The 21,428-nt window shown below is 50.8% G+C and overlaps 1 protein-coding gene across 1 annotated transcript; it reads right to left on the bottom strand.

Moving 5' to 3' along the window:
* Nucleotides 1-16,146: 16,146 nt before the first annotated feature.
* On the bottom strand, nucleotides 16,147-20,773 carry LOC136938381 (uncharacterized; the record flags this gene model as incomplete). Its single annotated transcript, XM_067231671.1, has 2 exons — nucleotides 16,147-16,548; nucleotides 20,260-20,773. Coding segments are annotated over 2 exons (916 nt in total), but the record flags the coding sequence as incomplete, so codon positions are not given.
* Nucleotides 20,774-21,428: the final 655 nt, after the last annotated feature.

Below are 21,428 nucleotides of genomic sequence, written 5' to 3'. Positions count from 1 at the left end.
CATTCACCCCACACACTCACACACTCGCCCACACACACACACACATTCACGCACCCACACACACACGTAATGCATGCACACTCACTCATGCACACAACGCCAAGAGCGCTCAGTGCAAACACACACCACGTGTGTGCACCACACACATCACACGCACACCACACACACTCATGCACACGCACACACGCTAACCCTCTGCTTGACAAACTCAGCTTCCTCTCAACACAAAATCCCATTGTCAAAGTGTGGCTGAGAGATCAGAGAGAGAGCGAGAGAGAGAGAGAGAGAGAGAGAGAGAGAGAGAGAGAGAGAGAGAGAGAGAGAGAGGGCGGGCGGGGTGGAGAGAAAGAGAGGGAGAGAGAGAGTGAAAGACGGAGGAAAAGAAAGAGCGAGAGAAAGAAAAGGAGCGAGACAAAGAGAGAGAGAGGGAGAGGGAGGGCATAGCAATTTCGCAATTCAGAAAGAGACGTTCATTGCAACAATAACAAAAAGACCGCGAGAGACTCAATTATGAAATGGTGGCGAAGTGCGTGAAACTAGTTTCGCTTCAGTCCCTCAGACCTCACACCTCAGCCGTCATTGTCAAGGGCAGATGTACAGCTCATGTTGCTGTTGTGGTGCGTGCCTTGTCCTCTCCCTCAGCTTGAAGCGAGCGCTGCCTCTGCTCCTTTCATGGTTCTGTGGGAGACCCAGACGACCTGGACACCTGTGCTGTGCCCTCCTCCAGCTCTCCCTCTGAATGGGTGTGTTCAGACAAGGCTGTGATGGGCTGAATAACAATGGCTCTACCCCTGAGCAAAGTGTTTTGGGCACTCTTACTGAGGTGTTCGCTGTTGACGTGGTCTATTCATGAGCGTGTGTGAGGGTGCGCGTGAGTGTGTGTGAGAGCGTGCATATGTGTCCGTGTGAGTGTACGTGTGTGAGTGCGTGTGAGCGTGTATGTGTGTACGTGTGTGTGTGTGTGTTTTGTGGGTGTGGGCAGACACTGGGACTTCTGTACGTTCATATGTGTACTTACGTAAGCCTGTGTTTGGTTTGCCTCTGTGTGGGTGTGTTTGTTGACTTAACCCTGTCAGTCAATTAAATCACTTTCCCTCCATTTCCTCTCTCTGTGTTCATTTCTCATCTGTGGGTTAGAGTGGAAGCTTATTAGGCGTGTTAGCTTCTGAATTTGCGATTTCTGCTCTGCTCACAGGTAAAACACACTGTGGGTCCATGATTGCCTTCCAAGCGTTGTAAATCTCCTGTAATTAAGACTGATGAATTAATTAGCGGTCTTGTAAACAATTGGTTTGTTTGAGCAAAGGTTGTGAAGAATTTAAAGACCTTCTGTCACCTCATTTAGGATGTACTACTCTACTCGGTCTGTGGTGTGGTTAGCATGTTAGCGTGTTAGCACCCTGAAAGACCTCAATATCACTGTGACTCAGAGCTGAGCTGTGGAATCAGAGTTACGATGATGTGAAAGCAATTTAGATGAGGACTATATTTAAATCTATGCAAAGAGGCTTGTGTGTGCGTGTGTGTTTGTGTGGGTGTGGACGTGGTCTATTTGCGTGTGCCCTGCGGCTCTGCATGCATTGGTGTGTCTGTGCGTAGCGTGTGTGTCCGTTGCCTGTGTACATGTGTCTGTGTGTGTGTGTGGATGTGTGTGGCTGTGTGTGTGTGGATGTGTGTGGCTGTGTGTGTATTCGTGGCTGTGTGTATGTGTATGTGTGGGTATCTGTGTGCATGTGTATGCATGTGGTGTGTGTGGGTGGTAAGTGTGTGCCTGTGTGTGTATCCGTGGCCTGTGTGTGTGTGGGTGTAGCCAGCTTTGTGTTGTACATACCTTCAGGGGGGATAAGGACTGGGATGACTCTCCACTCTGGGGAGCTCATTTAGAACAAAGCAGCTCTGCCTCTCTGTCATCCAAATTGGAGGATTTTACCACACACACACACACACACACACACACACACACTTACACACACACACACACACACACACACACACACACACACACTTACACACACAACACACTTACACACACACACACACACACACACACACACTTACACACACACACACACACACTTACACACACACACACACTTACAACACACACATTGCACACACACATACACACACACACACAACCACACACTTACACACACAACACTTACACACACACACACACACCACACACACACACACTTACACACACACACAACACACACTTACACACACACACACACTTACACACACACACTTACACACACACACACACACACACACACTTACACACACACACACACACACTTACACACACACACACACACTTACACACACACACACCACACACACTTACACACACACACTACACACTTCACTACCCACACACACTTACACACACACACACTTAGACACACACACACACTACACACACTACACACACACACTTACACACACACACACACACTTACACACACACACACACACACACACACCCTTACACACCACACACACACAACACTTACACACAACACACACTTACACACACTACACACACACACTTACACACACACACACACACAACACTACACACACACACTTACACACACACACACACCACACACACACTACCACACTTACACACACACACACACCACACACACTTACACACACACACACACACACTCACACTTACACACACACACACCACACTTACACACACACACACACACACAACACACAAAACACACACACAACACACACACACGACACACACACACTACACAACACACACACACACACACACACACACACGCACACACACACACACACACGCACACACACTTACACACACACACACACACACACACACACACACACACACACACACACACACTTACACTCACACTCGCACTCACACACAGCATTTAGAATAAAACATCACGTCCTACCATAACAACTTTCATTGTTAGCATGGCGGTTGTGCAGACTGCCAATCAAACAAAGCAGAACTCACTCGTCCAATGAGGAGTGCTACATTCTGCGAGGCTCCTTCAGAAGACCCTCCCCCACTGGGCCCACGGACAGAAGCCTGAGCTGGGGGGCTTTGTGGTCTGGGAGGGGGGGGGGGGTGGGGGGGGATGGGGGGATGAGGAGGGGGGTCAGGAACATTCCTCACCATCTTCAGGCTGGTGAGGAGTGGAGAGGAGCAATCACAGGGTCAGAAAGCAGTGATGTTGATCAATAACTCCACACAGAGGTGCGTGGGCAGACATCACAACACACCATCTCACATAAATGTGTGTGTGTGTTTGTTTGTGTGTTTGCGTGTGTGTGTGTGTGTGTGTGTGTGTGGAGGAGGAGGGGAGGGCACACCCCCTAAAACACTGGTTCTACAGGTATTGATTCCCTCAGCTCAGACCGATACCGTGAGTTGACGAGGCAGAGAGAGAGAGAGAGAGAGAGAGAGAGAGAGGGAGAGAGAGGGAGAGAGAGGGAGAGAGAGAGAGAGAGAGAGAGAGAGAGAGGATTCTTTTCATCCCTTCTTTTTTAACTTTCCATGGAAAAGACGAGTGCGGGGCTTCTACATGCGATGGATCCACCTTCAGCCGAGCCCAGGAGCCCAGCCAGGCCTGGGCCGGACCTCTCCCTTCCCACAATGCACCAGGGGAGACCCGGAGGAGTGTGGCTGGCTTTGATGAAGGCCCGCTCTCTAACAAGCTCATTAAAATCTGCCCTGCATCTGATAGATGACTTGTGAAGAGCCCTGCTCCTTAGTGGCCCACCTCCCATGCTCTTTACTGAAGTTTGTTGTTCATGCGTTTGCTGTGAAATGTCGAAATGTTCCCAACGAGAGACAATTGTGTGTTTAGGACTATAATTTATTTGCTGTCTTGGTTTTGCCGTACCTGCGACTAATACTGCCTGTATGTTCGCTGATGTAAAGCTGATGTTTGTTTTTGTAGCTGATCATTGTATTGGAATATTTGGCATGTATTTAAAATAGTAGTCTGTTATATTATTATTATATTATTTTAACTAACAAATGATTTATCATAAATATAATAAACGCTGACCTAATTTGAATTGGGTTACTCTTTTGCACTTTGTCATTGGTTGAAGGGGTGAATCTGGACGCATTAAGCTGATTTCCCAGATTGGGCTCATGTCCAGCATTTTTTACTGGATGTAATCACTTATGCGTCCAAATGTCTGGCAAAATGCTGCCATGCAAAACCATCTTAATAGTCTGTTGATAACAAGCTTCTGCTATCATTAAACTGACCTCAACAACAACAAAAATTCGCTCAATTGTAGCTCGTCATTTAACTGTGAGGGCATTGTGCTCCATCCAGTTTATTATCTTAATAAATCATCATTAGAGATTTATTTACCAGGAGGATATTTATCCTGGCTCAGTCTGTAAGTTCACATCCGAAATATCGAATGTCTGTATCAAACTACGGCCTACACACAAACACATCCATTTCTTTTCCATTCGAAATCTTTTCATTTGACTGAGAAGACGTGCGTCTAACCCCACAGTTAATTGGCATTTCATTTCTTCGCCTCTCATTATTATATTTCTTCTTCTTGGATTAATGTAGAATGCTAACGACAAGCCTAAACCACATACCTCCAGCAGACATTAGAGCACACCCAGTCTCTCTGTCTGCGCAGTATCTTCCTCTCTCAGGCTCGGAGACACCCTATCCCCACCTCCTACATGTTAGAGACTTGCTGGATGGACTTTTGCCTCATGTTTTGGCTACCCGCAATGTTTATGATCAGTGACCTATGCACTTTTTGTAAAGCTCTCTTGGAAGTTGCTTTGGATAAAAGTGTCTGCTAAATGAATAAATGTGAATGTAAAATGTGTCACATCTCATTGTGTGACATTTTGTTGCCTTGATGGTCGTTTAGCTGATCAGTCAGAGTCAAGATGGGGATCTGATTGGTTGTTTTCTCTCAGGTGACAGTTTGCTCTCTCTTGCTCTCTCCCTGCTCTCCCCTTCTCCTCCTTGCTCTCTCCCTGCTCTCTCCTTCTCCCCCTTGCTCTGTAGTCCAGTATATTTGGTTAATATTAATTGAGTGTCCAGTTGACTCCTCTTCTGTCCGAACACAGGGCATCGTTTTGGTTGCCTGGACAATGTAAACCCCGCTACACAGAAATTGATGTTGTTTATAAAAACCTTGGATTCTTGGCGCTCTCCTTCCTCACCCTTAATTGTCCACAAATGGTTCTATCATCTTGGATCATAGGATTGAAAAATACAACACCAGCCCAGTAATACCCTGGTTAGCAGTCAGTAAGACTGCAAGCGTTGTCCTTGTAAATAACTTTGCCTTTCCCCTACTACGAATCAAAATCGACCTCCCCACCCCCCCATCTTATCCATAACCTCAGAAGTTAAACATGTAATGTTAGCAGAATAAATTGCATTATGTGTGGGTAGATAGTATCGAATCTTAAGTCTCCACATTTTTAATTTAGTTTGTGTTGACACAGATGGCAATCTCCTATCACTTGTCTCTTATCGGAGTGACAAAATGGAATTTCGGGGGCGTTGGTGTAGGTGATTCTCCTGGAGCCGATCTGTTATAGTCTGGAGATGCTTTATCTGTCATCTACAGAGACTTTATTCATTTTTAACCGCTTTCACCCCCTTGCTCAGATTTATGGCGGGTTTGTCCTTGTACAAAGCCTCCTGCAGCCTGACCTCTGGCTGCATGCTGGATGGGGCGCGTTTCATTTGGCTTTTCGACCACGTCTCACGTGACCCCTTCTCTCTCTGAGATAGAAGTGGAGGATTGCGGCAGGAGGGGGGGAGGGATTGATACATAAATTCAACATTGTTAGGCCATTAGGCATGCGTATGGAGACACATTATGAGCTAAATATTCATAATGTACATCCCTTAATTGCAACATTAAACAAACTGTAAACATAATTACACAGAGGGGGAAATCCTGAATGTATTCCATCAGCGATACAGAGCAGCTATCTAGAGATGACTGTTAGATCGTGTTAGATATTCAGAGACTGGGTTGACGTTCTTCCTTTTCATGATGAACTGGATGAGAGGTCCTGCTGATGTCCCTGTTTGTCTGCCCCTCTCTCTCTCTCTCTCTCTCTCTCTCTCTCTCTCTCTCTCTCTCTCTCTCTCTCTCTCCGCCTCTCTCTGCATCCCTCCTCTCTCTGCTCCCCTCCCCCCCCACCCCCCCCCCCCCCCCCCCTCAAATGTCAGCTCGGAGTTCAGGGAGCTTTCATGCCTCGTGTGTCCAATCGAATCTCTTTGGAGGGAGCTGTCACTCACCCGGCCTCACCCCAGCTGAGCTGGGTGCTTCCTGGATGGTACCAGGAAGTAGAGATGTCATCCAGAGAGGACAGGGGAATACAGGTATCAGTAAAAAGAAAACCCATCCAATTAAATCAGAGCGGATTGACAAAGACACAAACATTGATTGCGTAAACATGACCGTGAATCAATGCATGGGATTCCCCTGGACGTTTCCATAGCAATTACAGAGAGTGTTAGCATTCTAAGACCTGTCCAGGTCCTGTACAAAACAGACCCTTGGAAGGAGAACTGGATTTTGAACAAGGGATAAAAGGAAGAAGAAGTCCGGCATGTACAGACAGGGAAGTGATCCCATATTCCTCCCGGAGCGGTGTCATAGAAAAGCCGGTATTACCATCAAACAGCCCGGAAACATGTGGAGTGAACCAACAACTCCAATTGGCCTGTGAGCAGATTCACGTTGCCTTTTACAGCGAGACATCACCTTTAGCCACGTCCTCCAGGAGAGGAGCTGTCTCTGAGCGCTGTGCACCGCCGAGCGACAGATAAGGAGTTTAAACATGATGAATATAACAATGATGCTCAATTTCATGCTAAAGTGGGGACACAAAGGCAGACTACTAATTTAAACGCTGATAGTGCTACGTGAAGGAAAACATCCAAGATTAATAGCCTGTCAGTGGACTGGGAACCAATAACATGGATCAGTGAAATAAAAAAAAAGTTACTGGTTTGTGTTGCTGCAGCAGATGCATACAGGGCAAAAATGCCCGATCGAATTAAAGCGCCAAAATATTAGTCACGAGCTTGCTTGTGCTTAAAACAAGTAAATTAGACTAATTGCGCCCTGCGTAATAAGAACATTTCCCTCGATAAGATCTGTTTAAATAACGTGTCATTTACCTAAGTCGCTAGAGGAGCTTTTTATACTGAAGTCAAGTCCAACTTGATTTGAAATCTGAAAATGAAATGATCCCACTCAGTAAGGTGAGCAGTTGTTGCAGTGCATTCTGGGGAAGAGCCATGTCTGGATCTTCAGGGGAGGTGTTGTATAGAGAACCCTGGATCAGACACACACCACAGTCTCCAGAGACCCATCACCTAGGAGACCATTTAGTGAGACCAGGAACACACACACACACACACACACACACACACACACACACACACACACACACACACACACACAGCAAGATTCACAGTGTTAATGTAAAACATAGTGTTTATATGGGTCCGCTCTCATGAGACGTTAAATTAACACTTTGAAATGAGCCGTGCGCAGTAAAAGCCTCAGGGATCTATCACCTAGGAGACGGTTTAGAGAGAGCGGGAAGACACAAGGTGAAAATGAACACCTAATGATGCCAGGATGAAAACAAGCTGGGATCAATCTGGGTTCGGTCCTACCCAGTGAAAAAATCATTAACACCTTGACATCTCAACCGTTTGACAAACAAATGCCTCACCTGTATGTTAATAAAAAACGACGATGAATCATGGCATGGTGACAGTTTAGTTCAAGCAGGGTGCATGTACAGTACGGTAGCAGTCTGTTAGGCGTGGCCTCTAAGCTCAGATAATGTACAGTACGGTAGCAGTCTGTTAGGCGTGGCCTCTAAACTCAGATAATGTACAGTACGGTAGCAGTCTGTTAGGCGTGATGATGGGTTATGATGCTTTCATAAAGAGGGATATGACCTCCAGGCATATCAACTCCTCTCAAGGCAGCAACGCCCCGGAGACCAGTGAATGGATGTGGATTATGTTGAATTATGGGATGTGGGTTATGTTGAATTATGGGATGTGGATGAAGTTGAATGATGGGATCTTTGCCCTTTGCCGTGCCTTCGTAATGATCCTGGGATCACAGGGACAGCCACAAGGTCCTGTGGACACATGACAGGTCAAATATGTACAGGAAGTGCAGAATTTGTAACACAGGAAGTTCACAATCTGTAACACACACACAAAAATGCTGGGTTGAAAACAACTCAGTTTTGGTTCAACCCAGCGGCTGGTTAAATATAGGACAGAACATACGTTGGGTTAAACTAACCCAGCATGTTGGGTTGACCATTCAACCCAAATATGGGTCATATTGACCAGAGGGGCTGGGTTAATTTGACCTCATAAATGGGTTATTGTTATAGTCATGTTTACTTATAGTTAAATCTAAAATACTTAGCTAATGCCTAGCTAGCATTACCTGAACAAGCTGTATAGCAAACATAGAAGGAAGCACATACAACTACCCAGCACCATGTAAATAACCCAACAAAATGACCCAACAGGCTCAATCCATAGTTTGGGTAGAAAAAATAACCCAGCATTTTTTTGTGTGCAGGAAATGCAGAATGTGTACACATGATGTGCAGAATTTATAACAGGAAGTAAAGAGTCTGAAACACAGGATATACAGATTTTTTTACTGGAAGTGCAGAATCTGTAACAGGAAGTGCAGAATTGGTCCCACAGGAGGTGCAGAATCTGTCTTCACCTGCCAAGACGTAGCAACAAACAACCGAGTTCAGCCTTCTCGACTCGACAAGTCTCTTTACTCCAACTCTGCTCCAGCCTCAGTTACGCTCAGAAGCAGAGTCGGAGTACACAAAGAGCAGTCCCTCCAGGTCTCTTCTCCTTGTGCCAGATCCCTTCTCATTGACTGTGTGCTGTTTCAAACGACGCCCGAGCAGCAATGACAAGCTGTGCTGACGGCTATGGGGACATTTTAATTGCAGGATCGGCTGCCGAGAGCATGGCCAGATCCACTAACCAAACCAGAAGATCTATCGGCACGGACAGGAGGGAGGGAGAGAGAGAGAGAGAGAGAGAGAGAGAGAGAGAGAGAGAGAGGGAGGGAGGGAGGGAGGGAGGGAGGGAGGGAGGGAGGGGGAGAGAGAGAGAGAGAGAGGGAAGGAGGGAGGGAGGGAGAGGGGGAGGGAGAGAGGGGGAGAGAGAGAGAGAGAGAAGAAAGAGGCAGAGAGAGAGAGAGAGAGAGAGAGAGAGAGAGAGAGAGAGAGAGAGAGAGAGAGAGAGAGAGAGAGAGAGAGAGAGAGAGAGAGAGAGGCAGACAGACAGACAGACAAACAGAGACATCAGCAGGACTTCTCATCCATTTCATCATGAATCCTTCCAGAGGACAGTATTCAACAGGAAAAGGAAGAACGTCAACCCAGTCTCTGAATATCTAACACGATCTAACAGTCATCTCTAGATAGCTGCTCTGTATCGTTGATGGAATACATTCAGGATTTCCCCCTCTATGTAATTATGTTTACAGTTTGTTTAATGTTGCAATTAAGGGATGTACATTATGAATATTTAGCTCATAATGTGTCTCTATATGCATGCCTAATGCCTAACACGGTTGAATTTATGTATCAATCCCTCCCCCCTCCTGCCACAATCCTCCACTTCAATCTCAGAGAGAGAAGGGGTCACGTGAGACGCGGTCGAAAAGCCAAATGAAATGCGCCCCATCCAGTATGCAGCCAGAGGTCAGGCTGCAGGGAGGGAGAGAGGGTGAGGAGAAACAGGGGCTCTTTAGCGTTAGCGTTACACCTTCTGAGGAGCCACTCAGTCGAGGCGCTGGATGACGTCACGGCCATCGCAGGCCCGGGTTGGACAGCCACCTCTCAGCCGGCACGGCCCCAGAGCCCTGGGTCTGCAGCCCCGCGTCCCTCTGCGGGGAGACCTCCTGGACTTGCCGTGAGGCGGCTAGAGAGCCGAAGCTTCAGGCCAGGCCTGGGAGTCTACTGGGGCCAGCAGACACACGCTGTTCCCCTGGTCACCACGAGGGGCGGGAGGAGGGGGGGAGGGGAGGCACAGAGATGACATGGCTGTATGAGAAAGGGGGAGAGAGAGCGGGAGGGAGAGCGGGAAGAGAGGGGGAAGAGAGGGGGTGAGAGGAGGTGAGAGGGGGTGAGAGGAGGAGAGGATGGGGTAAGGAGGGAGGAGAGAGGGGGTGAAAGGGGGAGAGAGGGGGTGAGAGGAGGAGAGAGGGGGTAAGAGTAGGGAGTCAGTTGGCTGAGCGGTGAGGGAGTCGGGCTAGTAAATCCGAAGGTTGCCAGTTCGATTCCTGGTCATGCCAATTGACGTTGTGTCCTTGGGCAAGGCACTTCACCCTACTTGCCTCGGGGGAATGTCCCTGTACTTACTGTAAGTCGCTCTGGATAAGAGCGTCTGCTAAATGACTAAATGTAAATGTAAATGTAAGAGGAGGAGAGAGGGGGTAAGAGGAGGAGAGAGGGGGTGAGAGGAGGAGAGAGGGGGTGAGAGGAGGAGAGAAAGAGAGAAAGAGAAAGAGAGAGCAAAATAACAAGATAAAAAGAAAGAAAGACACAAGAACAAGCAGGAGAGAGAGAGAAAGCGACGGAGCCCCCAGGAAGGTAGAGGGTCTGGTCTGTTTGCAGCAGTGTTGGGGGCCTAATGATGAAGGATGCAGGGAGAGAAAGCCCACTATGGCTGAATGCTCGGCAGTACAAAAGACCCTGTTAACAATGAGTCCAGTAACAATGGAGGAGCCGCTCTGAGGAGCCCAGAAACAGGCGCAGCAGAAAGAGACTTATTAGGCAGGGATTGTAATGGATGACCTACAGGACTGATCACATTAATTTTGCTGATTGGAGGCAGCGTAGTGTGTGGTACTGTATCTGTGTATGTTTGAGCGTGTGTGCATGTGTGTGTGTGTGTGTGTGTGGGGGGGGGGGGGGGCAGTGACTGTATCTGCGCTGCTCTGAACTTCTGGCTCGTCAACATGACTTCCCCTCATGCTTCATCTGTGGCTGTGTGTGTGTGAGAGAGAGAGAGTGTGTGTGTGAGAGAGAGAGAGTGTGTGTGTGTGTGTATGAGAGAGAGAGAGTGTGTGTGTGTGTGTGTGTGTGTGAGAGAGAGAGAGAGAGAGAGAGAGTGTGTGTGTGTGTATGAGAGAGAGTGTGTGTGTGTGTGTGTGTATGAGAGAGAGAGAGAGTGTGTGTGTGTATGAGAGAGAGAGAGTGTGTGTGTATGAGAGAGAGAGAGCGTGTGTGTGTGTGTATAAGAGAGAGAGAGTGTGTGTGTGTGTGTGTGTGTGTGAGAGAGAGAGAGTGTGTGTGTGTGTGTGTGTATATAAGAGAGAGAGAGTGTGTGTGTGTGTGTGTGTGTGTGTGTATGAGAGAGAGTTTGTGTATGAGAGTGAGAGTGTCTGTGTGTGCTCTTGTGTGCATGTGCCTGTGCTTTGTGTGTGTGTGTGGGGGAGAAAGAGTGTGTGTGTGAGAGAGTGTGTGTGTGCGTGTGAGAGAGTGTGTGTGTGCATGTGTGTGGGAGTGTATGAGAGCGAGTGTGTGAGAGAGTGAATGTGTCTGTGTCGAACATAGTCATACAGTGTCAATGGGTTTTGAAACACCAAAATCCATTGTTCAACTTTATAGATGTAGGACAGGACCGGGAGACTCGCGACCAGGTCCAGCGTTGGCCGACCGTTGACCAGGCAGGTGCTGACAGCTCAAACCCCCCACACCACAAGGAAATGTGTGGGGGGGGGGGGGACAGAGAGAGGAGAGCAGGGATTAGAGAATTCCAGGAGCAGCTAACAGTTACAGTCATAATAGAATGAGATCCCCACCGGTCAAGTGTGGACTGGTGCAGCAATTTAACAAAGTAAAAAAGGGGTATTTGATGCAGCCCCACACACCAAGACAGCGACAGCCCCCCTCAGTTGGAACATGAAATCTGTTCCAGGGGAAAGAACTCTAAAATAAGTTATACTTATAGAATAAGGATGGAAACAACCCGTCCCCCGTTGCCTCCAACTAGTAACATACTTACCTAACTAGAACTAGTGAGAATGCATAATAATGTTTTTTTCTCATGTATGTTAGCATGTGTGTGTCTGTGTATGTGTGTGTGTGAGAGCCTGTCTGAGACTGTTTGTCTGTCTGTGTGTGTGTGTGAGAGAGTGTGTAGCAGGGTTGTGTGTGTGAGAGTGTTTAGCAGGGTTGTGTGTGAGAGTATGTGTGTGTGTGTGAGAGAGAGTGTGTAGCAGGTTTGTGTGTGTGTAGCAGGGTTATGTGTGAGTGTGTGTGTGAGAGTGTGTAGCAGGGTTGGGTGTGTGAGAATGTATATAGCAGGGTTGTGTGTGTAAGAGTATGTGTGTGTGTGAGAGAGAGTGTGTGTCAGGTTTGTGTGTGTGTGTTTGAGAGAGTGTGTAGCAGGGTTGGGTGTGTGAGAGTGTGTAGCAGGGTTGTGTGTGTGTGTGAGAGTGTGTAGCAGGGTTGTGCGTGTGAGAGTGTGTAGCAGGGTTGTGTGTGTGTGTGAGAGTGTGTAGCAGGATTGTGTGTGTGTGTGAGAGTGTGTAGCAGGGTTGTGCGTGTGAGAGTGTGTAGCAGGGTTGTGTGTGTGTGTGAGAGTGTGTAGCAGGGTTGTGCGTGTGAGAGTGTGTAGCAGGGTTGTGTGTGTGTGTGAGAGTGTGTAGCAGGGTTGTGCGTGCGTGTGAGAGTGTGTAGCAGGGTTGGGGAGACCCTTGGTTGAATAAACGCTCCTGTCTCTCCTCATTATATCTACACTGTAAACACAAGAAGCAGAGAAGCAGCAGGGCAGAGGAGCAGGCTTCTGCAGCAGCATTTGCCATGTGTGTATGTGTGTGTGTGTATTACGTGTGGTGTGCATGAGTGTGTGTGATGTGTGTGTCTGTGTGTAAGGGCTCTAGTTTGAGACTCAGCACAGATGGTGCTCCAGCTAGGCGACTTCAGACAGCTAATAAAAACAGATCACCTCCATTCTGTATACTTTTCCTGGTCCCATTGTCCTCCCACCAGACAACCACACACACACACATATATACACACGCACATGCACACCAACAAATACATGCAAGCAAACATACGCAAACAAACGCACGGAAAACACACACATGCTTGCACACACATGTATACACACATGCACGCATGCACACACATGCACACATGCACACACACACATGCACGCACAAACACCCACAGGACTTGAGACTTGTACAGTCTCCCTCCTTCCACTGAAGGCACGGTGCTCCCCCTTATAAGGTCTCCTCCAGTCTCCTCCAGTCTCCTCCAGTCTCCACGGTGACTGTAACTTTGATCTGACGTACTGACTGGGAGTTATTCTCGTTCTCGTCTCGACACCCACTGAATTCCCTCCACCGCGGCCTTCTCGTCATGGTGACGGGATATTATGGGATATCATGCCAGCCGTGTATTAGTGCGGGAAAGGGGAGGCGGTCTTGGAGATAGGCTGTGAGGAGTGTACCAACCCGAAACGGGTAATTATAGCTGGCGGGTCGTCGTCTAATCGCAGATCAACTGTGAAAGGCCAGACACCAGCCAACAGCAACCCCATCCCCACTAACTCCTCACTCTGTTGAGGTGCTCACAAATAAGTCGGCATAAGAAACACCACGTGGGTCGTGTAAATCACCCCTGGCTGGATGGCAGCGATGAAGGGAGGAAGGGGAGCACTGTTCATGAGACAAGCACAGGCACTGCACTCTGACGGGAGGGGAGGTGGTGAAGGAGGGAAAGGAGGAGGGGGGCAGGAGAGTTAGGAGGAGGATCAAGAGGGAAAGGAGGAGGCGGGAGGAGGAGCTGGAGGAGCTGGAGGAGGACGAGGAGAAGGGTCAGGAGGAAGGGGAGGATGAGCAGATCAGGGGGATAAGGAGGGGAAGAAAAAAGGAGGATGAAGAAGTGGAAACAGAAGTATAAGAGGGAGGAGGAGGATGAGGAGGAGGAGGACACAGAAGATAAATATTTGTAGGAGCAGGAGGAGGATGAGGAGGAGCAGGAAGAGGAGGATGAGAATGAGGAGGAGGATGAAGAGGAATAGGAGCAGGAAGAGGAGGAAGATGATGAGGAGGATGATGAGGAGGATGAGGATGAAGTGGCAGGGGGGGTCATGACCCTCTCCTCTTCCTGTCAAAGACCTGAATCCCAACAATACACCTTCTTTCTGCATAAACACACTCTCCAGGTGTGAGTTTGTCATACAGAACTCTGGAGTTACACCGTATGATAATAATGATAATATATTATTTATCGACGCATCCCCAGGAGGGTGTGTGGGTGGATAGCACACTGAGAGGACGTACATTATGCATGCCCAGGTTGCAGAGCAAAAGATCGGCCTGACTGTTAACTGGATCTGTGTGTGTGAGCAAGGCCCCAGCTTCAGGTCTCCCGGATACAAAAGAGAGACACGTTTCAGCACCACGGACAGAGACACATGTTTCAGCACCACGGACAGAGACACATGTTTCAGCACCACGGACAGAGACACGTGTTTCAGCACCACGGACAGAGACACATGTTTCAGCACCACGGACAGAGACACATGTTTCAGCACCACGGACAGAGACACATGTTTCAGCACCACGGACAGAGACACATGTTTCAGCACCACGGACAGAGACACATGTTTCAGCACCACGGACAGAGACACATGTTTCAGCACCACGGACAGAGACACATGCATCCAAGGGCACTGCACAGAACTGCAGTCACAGCTTCCGTGTGTGTGGGCAGGTTTGTGTGTTGTTGTTTTTTGCAGGGGGAGTGATTGTGTGTGTGTGGGATGCTTGTATGTGTGAGAGTGCGTGCATGTGTAAATGAGTGTGCGTTTGGCAGGGTGTGTGTGTGTGTGATGTGTGTTTGAGTGAATGTGCATGTGTGCCCGCCTCCCCACAAACACACACGCGTGTAAATCAGGATGTGTGGGTGCCACACCACACGTATCTCACCACACATCATCACACCATGCCACATGCAATGCCACAGCCCCACCCAGACGCTCTGGTACCAGACACCAGCTGACCACATCAGCAGGGCCTTCGAAGTAGTGTGTCAGGCCAGGTCGGGCCTGCCCTCGCACGTAGGAGGAGCTGCAGTGCCAAGACAGGCAGGCTGGGGGTGACTCTGCCACTTTGTGAGGAGAGAGGCAGGCTGGGGGTGACTCTGAGAGAGGCAGGCTGAGGGTAACTCTGAGAGAGGCAGGCTGGGGGGTGACTCTGAGAGAGGCAGGCTGGGGGTGACTCTGAGAGAGGCAGGCTGAGGGTGACTCTGAGAGAGGCAGGCTGGGGGTGACTCTGCCACTGTGTGAGGACAGAGGCAGGCTGGGGGTGTTGTGAGGAACATTATTGATTTGTCGTTTGTTTCAGCAGCTTGCTGCGTCCCCAATGAGGGAGAACGTCTCCTGGGGGAACACTAGCTTCCTGTCTGGTCGGCTCATCTGCTCTGAGAGAGAGGGAGGGAGGGGGAAGGAGAGAGTGAGACAGGTGGAGGGATGGAGAGAGAGAGAGGAGGAGGGATAAAGTGAGGGATGGAGAAAGAGAGAGAGTGGGATGGATTGAAATAGAAAGTGAGAAAGAGAGAGAGGGATGGACAGAGCAAAAGATGGAGAGGTAGAGGAAGAGAGAGAAAGGGAGAAAGGGAGGGAGGAGAGGGAGGGAGGGAATGAGAGAAACTGAGACAGAGAGGTAGGGGAGGTGGATAGAAAGGGAGGGTGTTTTGATTTACAATAAATTAGCTTGAGAGAAAACACATCTGGACTGGTGACGAATCTCCTTCCCTTTTTTCCTGGAGATTTGGTGAGTCTGACTCGCTGCCTGTTCCAGCTTTGCCGAGAGGAAACTGGGGGACAGTGTGTGTGTTGTGTTTTTGTGTATATGTGATGTCCCTGGGGCTTCTAACAAACCAGCAAGATTAGCCTTGAACAACGAACGCCGTGGCTCTGGGTCTCCTCAGATCCCTGGTCTGTGGCCTGGCTCTGGGTCTCCTCAGATCCCTGGTCTGTGGCCTGGCTCTGGGTCTCCTCAGATCCCTGGTCTGTGGCCTGGCTCTGGGTCTCCTCAGCTCCCTGGTCTGTGGCCCTGGCTCTGGGTCTCAGCTCCCTGGTCTGTGGCCTGGCTCTGGGTCTCCTCAGCTCCCTGGTCTGTGGCCTGGCTCTGGGTCTCAGCTCCCTGGTCTGTGGCCTGGCTCTGGGTCTCAGCTCCCTGGTCTGTGGCCTGGCTCTGGGTCTCAGCTCCCTGGTCTGTGGCCTGGCTCTGGGTCTCAGCTCCCTGGTCTGTGGGCCTGGCTCTGGGTCTCAGCTCCCTGGTCTGTGGCCTGGCTCTGGGTCTCAGCTCCCTGGTCTGTGGCCTGGCTCTGGGTCTCAGCTCCCTGGTCTGTGGCCTGGCTCTGGGTCTCAGCTCCCTGGTCTGTGGCCTGGCTCTGGGTCTCAGCTCCCTGGTCTGTGGCCTGGCTCTGGGTCTCTGAATTGCAGAGAGACCCTCCACAGACAGATGGGTCTCTTGTATGAAACTGATACTTCCTGTAACTTTGTGTTGCGTTAGAAAGCAAGTATGCGTGGCCAAATGCCAGGACGAGCATATATTAGCCTTCAGTAACCCCCCGCCCTGCACCTGCACACACAGCACATCACTTGGTTCTCCATACACGCTTAAATAATAGACTTTTGTTTTACTCCCACTCTTTGCCCTTTAAGCCCAGGAGAGAGAGAGAGAGAGAGACAAGGAGAGGGAGAGAGAGAGAGAGGGAGAGAGAGAGGGAGAGAGAGAGAGAGAGAGAGTAGAGAGAGAGAGAGAGAGAGAGAGAGAGAGAGACGGAGAGAGAGAGAGGGAGAGAGAAAGAGCGACAACGAGATTTAAGGCAGACAGAACAAAAGAAAAGAGGGAGACAGAAACAAGAGAAAGAGAGAGAAAGAAAAGAGAGAGAGAGAGACATAGAGAGAGGAAGAGCTCTCATTTTAGCCTAATGAAAAGGGATTACAGATCGCTCCCTCCACGGGTAAAGAACTAAATAAGTTGGGCAGCAGAGCGCAGGTCAGGAGATAATGGGGAGTTTTAGCTGATAATTACTTCTCAATGGTTTCACAACACTGTTTCCTTCCCAGAGCGCTGAGTCAGCCCTTCCCCACACCTCCTACGCCAGTCTCTCTCCTCACTCCCCTCTCCTCATTACCCCTCTCCTCTCTCCTATCTCCTCTCTCTCCTCACTCCCCTCTCCCTCATACCCCTCTCCTCTCTCCTCTCTCCTCTCTCTTCCTCACTCCCCTCTCCTCATACCCCTCTCCTCTCTCCTATCTCCTCTCTCTCCTCACTCCCCTCTCCTCATACCCCTCACCTACTCTCCATCTCCTCTCTCATCCTCCACCCCCTCTCCTCATAACCCCTCGTCCGTCTCTCCTATCGTCCTCGTCTCTCCTCACTCACCCTCTCCTCATACCCCTCTCCTCTCGGTCCTATCTCCTCTCTCTCCCCACATCCCCTCTCCTCATACCCCTCTCCTCTCTCCTATCTCCGTCTCTCTCCTCACTCCCCTCTCCTCATACCCCCTCTCCTCTCTCTCTAATCTCCTCTCTCTCCTCACCTGCACCCCTCTCCTCATACCCCTCTCCTCTCCTATCTCCTCTCTCTCCTCACTCCCCTCTCCTCATACCCCTCTCCTCTCTCCTATCTCCTCTCTCTCCTCACTCCCCTCTCCTCACACCCCTCTCCTCTCTCCTAGCTCTCTCTCTCTCACTCCCCTCTCCTCACAACCCCTCTCCTCTCTCCTATCTCCTCTCTCTCCTCACTCCCCTCGTCCTCATACCCCTCTCCTCTCTCTCCTATCTTCCTCTCTCTCCTCACTCCCCTCTCCTCATACCCCTCTCCTCTCTCCTATGTCCTCTCTCTCCTCACACTCCCTCTCCTCATACCCCTCTCCTCTCTCCTATCTCCTCTCTCTCCTCACTCCCCTCTCCTCATACCCCTCTCCTCTCTCCTATCTTCCTCTCTCTCCTGCACTCCCCTCTCCTCATACCCCTCTCCTCCTCTCTCCTCACTCCCCTCTCCTCATACCCCTCTCCTCTCTCCTATCTCCTCTCTCTCCTCACTCCCCTCTCCTCATACCCCTCTCCTCTCTCCTCTCTCTCCTCACTCCCCTTCCTCATACCCCTCTCCTCACACCCCTCTCTCACACCCCTCTCCCCTCTCCTCTCTCCTCTCTCTTCTCACTCCCCTCTCCTCATACCCCTCTCTCTCTCCTATCTCCTCTCTCTCCTCACTCCCCTCTCCTCACACCCCTCTCCTCTCTCCTCTCTCTCCTCACTCCCCTCTCCTCATACCCCTCTCCTCACACCCCTCTCCTCACACCCCTCTCCTCTCTCCTATCTCCTCTCTCTCCTCACTCCCCTCTCCTCATACCCCTCTCCTCTCTCCTATCTCCTCTCTCTCCTCACTCCCCTCTCCTCACACCCCTCACCTCTCTCCTATCTCCTCTCTCTCCTCACTCCCCTCTCCTCACACCCCTCTCCTCTCTCCTATCTCCTCTCTCTCCTCACTCCCTCTCCTCACACCCCTCTCCTCTCTCCTATCTCCTCTCTCTCCTCACTCCCCTCTCCTCACACCCCTCTCCTCTCTCCTATCTCCTCTCTCTCCTCACTCCCTCTCCTCACACCCCTCTCCTCTCTCCTATCTCCTCTCTCTCCTCACTCCCCTCTCCTCACACCCCTCTCCTCTCTCCTATCTCCTCTCTCTCCTCACTCCCCTCTCCTCACACCCCTCTCCTCTCTCCTATCTCCTCTCTCTCCTCACTCCCCTCTCCTCACACCCCTCTCCTCTCTCCTATCTCCTCTCTCTCCTCACTCCCCTCTCCTCATACCCCTCTCCTCTCTCCTATCTCCTCTCTCTCCTCACTCCCCTCTCCTCATACCCCTCTCCTCTCTCCTCACTCCCCTCTCCTCACTCCCCTCTCCTCATAACCCCTCTCCTCACTCCCCCTCTCCTCATACCCCTCTCCTCTCTCCTATCTCCTCTCTCTCCTCACTCCCCTCTCCTCATACCCCTCTCCTCTCTCCTCACTCCCCTCTCCTCACACCCCTCTCCTCTCTCCTCTCTCTAATATCATCAAAGACTGCCAGGCTGCATGGCCACTCTGGCGCCTTCGCATGTTGAGCTGCTGTAAACACAGGCCTTCTGAGATACAGTCAAACATCCCATCATTACTATTTCACACATAAAGACAACAAACTGGAAAACAATGTGCAGGCCCCAGGTGTCTGCAGCTGTGGTGTGAAACACAACACTACCTCAGTCTTCCTGGAGTCGCCATCATCTCTCCTCCTCCTCCCCTCCACCATTCCTCCTCCCCTCCCCTCCACCTCTTCCCCTCCTCTGCCCTCTCTTCATCTTCCATTCCTCTTCCCCTCCGCTCTCTCCTCCTCCCCCCCTCCTCTCCTCCTCCCCTCCCTCCTCTCTTTCCTCCTCCAGTCCTCCCCCCCTCTCCTCTTCCCCCCCCCTCCCCTCCTCCCCTCTCCTCCTCCTTCCCTCTCCTCCCCCTCCCTCCTTTCCTCCTCCCTTCCTCACCTCCCCCCTCTCCCCTCTCTTCCTCCTCCATTCCTCTTCCCCTCCACTCTCTCCTCCTCCCCTCCCTCCGCTCCTCCTCCTCCATTTCTCCTCCCCCTCCGTCCTCCCCCTCCCCATCCTCCTCCCCTCTCCTCCTCCTTCCCTCTCCTCCCCCCCTCCCTCCTTTCGTCATCCCTTCCTCACCTCCCCCCCTCTGCCCTCTCCTCTTCCTCCATTCCTCCTCCCCCTCTGCTCCTCCCCCTCCCCCCCCTCCTCCCCTCTCCTCCCCCCTCCCTCCTCCCCTCTTCTCCTCCTCCCCCTCTCCTCCCCTCCCCACCTCCCCCCTCTCCTCCTCCCTCACCTCTCCTCCTCCCCTCCCCTCTCCTTTGAGTCTTTGTGGGTTCTCTGAGGGGTGCGTTGGCACAAGCCTCCAGCGGCACCGTCACAATCCCACCACATCTGTCAGCCGTGAAAGAGGACCACGCGTCTAATCATTTCCTTTTTCAATAACACCCCCTAATTAAATCACATTGAATATTTCTCTATTATGCTAATGTGGCAGATTGGAAAGAGAGGAAAAAAAGAAAATTGCAAAAAAAAAAGATTAAAAAGCTGCGATTTCTTTCTCTGTTCTCTGACTGACGCGGTCTGGAGGGCTGCGGCGACTGGGTATGGACTCTGACGACGTCCCTTGGCGCTCTGGCGGTCAGGACTCTGACGACGTCCCTTGGCGCTCTGGCGGTCAGGACTCTGACGACGTCCCTTGGCGCTCTGGCGGTCAGGACTCTGACGACGTCCCTTGGCGCTCTGGCGGCGGTGACGACGTCCCTTGGCGCTCTGGCGGTCAGGACTCTGACGACGTCCCTTGGCGCTCTGGCGGTGACGACGTCCCTTGGCGCTCCTGGCGGTGACGACGTCCCTTGGCGCTCTGGCGGTCAGGACTCTGACGACGTCCCTTGGCGCTCTGGCGGTCAGGACTCTGACGACGTCCCTTGGCGCTCTGGCGGTCAGGACTCTGACGACGTCCCTTGGCGCTCTGGCGGTGACGACGTCCCTTGGCGCTCTGGCGGTGACGACGTCCCTTGGCGCTCTGGCGGTGACGACGTCCCTTGGCGCTCTGGCGGTCAGGCCAGTCGCTAATCCCACATCCTCCCTGAGTTCAGTGACAGAGCGGGTGAGGAGAGGTGGAGATGAAGGCGGCGTTTTGTTGTGGGTCCAGCGGTCAGGGAGGTTTGGAATGCCCCTCTGAGTGGACGCCTAGTGTCAGACTGGCTCTGGGAAGCTAGGCGTTCAGGGTCTAACCTTGACTTCTTTCCTTAAATGTCAGGGTTGTATTGTACTGTTGTGTGGGGAATGTAGAGAAAAGAATTACGTGTGGAAATGTACGTGTGTTTATTTCCAAATGTTGAAATGTGAGCGAGAGAAAGAGTGAGCAAGAGAGAGTGAGAGAGAGAGAGAGAGAGAGAGAGAGAGAGAGAGAGAGGGAGAGGAGAGAGAGGGACAGAGAGAGGGAGAGAGAGAGGGAGGGAGAGAGGGAGGGAGAAAGGGGATATTCATCATATTTTCCCAGGCAGCCATGCACTCATGGCCAGCAGGAGTAAATGTGTGTGTTTTTGACAGAGTATGTGACTGTGGAGTGGCCTGACACAGGCTTCTTCCTACCCCTGTGCTTCTCTCTAATGTACCTGTCACGCCCCTGATATATGGCTGCATGTATATTTTAAGGTTCAGCAGGCAAGCATGTCACCTCCAGTCTGTTTGAGGCATGATGATTGATCAGTACCCCTTCCAAGGTATTTTTCAGTCGT

This window comes from Osmerus mordax (genome assembly GCF_038355195.1).
Source record: "Osmerus mordax isolate fOsmMor3 chromosome 6 unlocalized genomic scaffold, fOsmMor3.pri SUPER_6_unloc_1, whole genome shotgun sequence".
In the NCBI taxonomy this organism is placed as follows: Eukaryota; Metazoa; Chordata; class Actinopteri; order Osmeriformes; family Osmeridae; genus Osmerus; species Osmerus mordax.
Note: the sequence above shows the minus strand (reverse complement) of the source record. Positions and strands in the feature narration are given on the sequence as shown.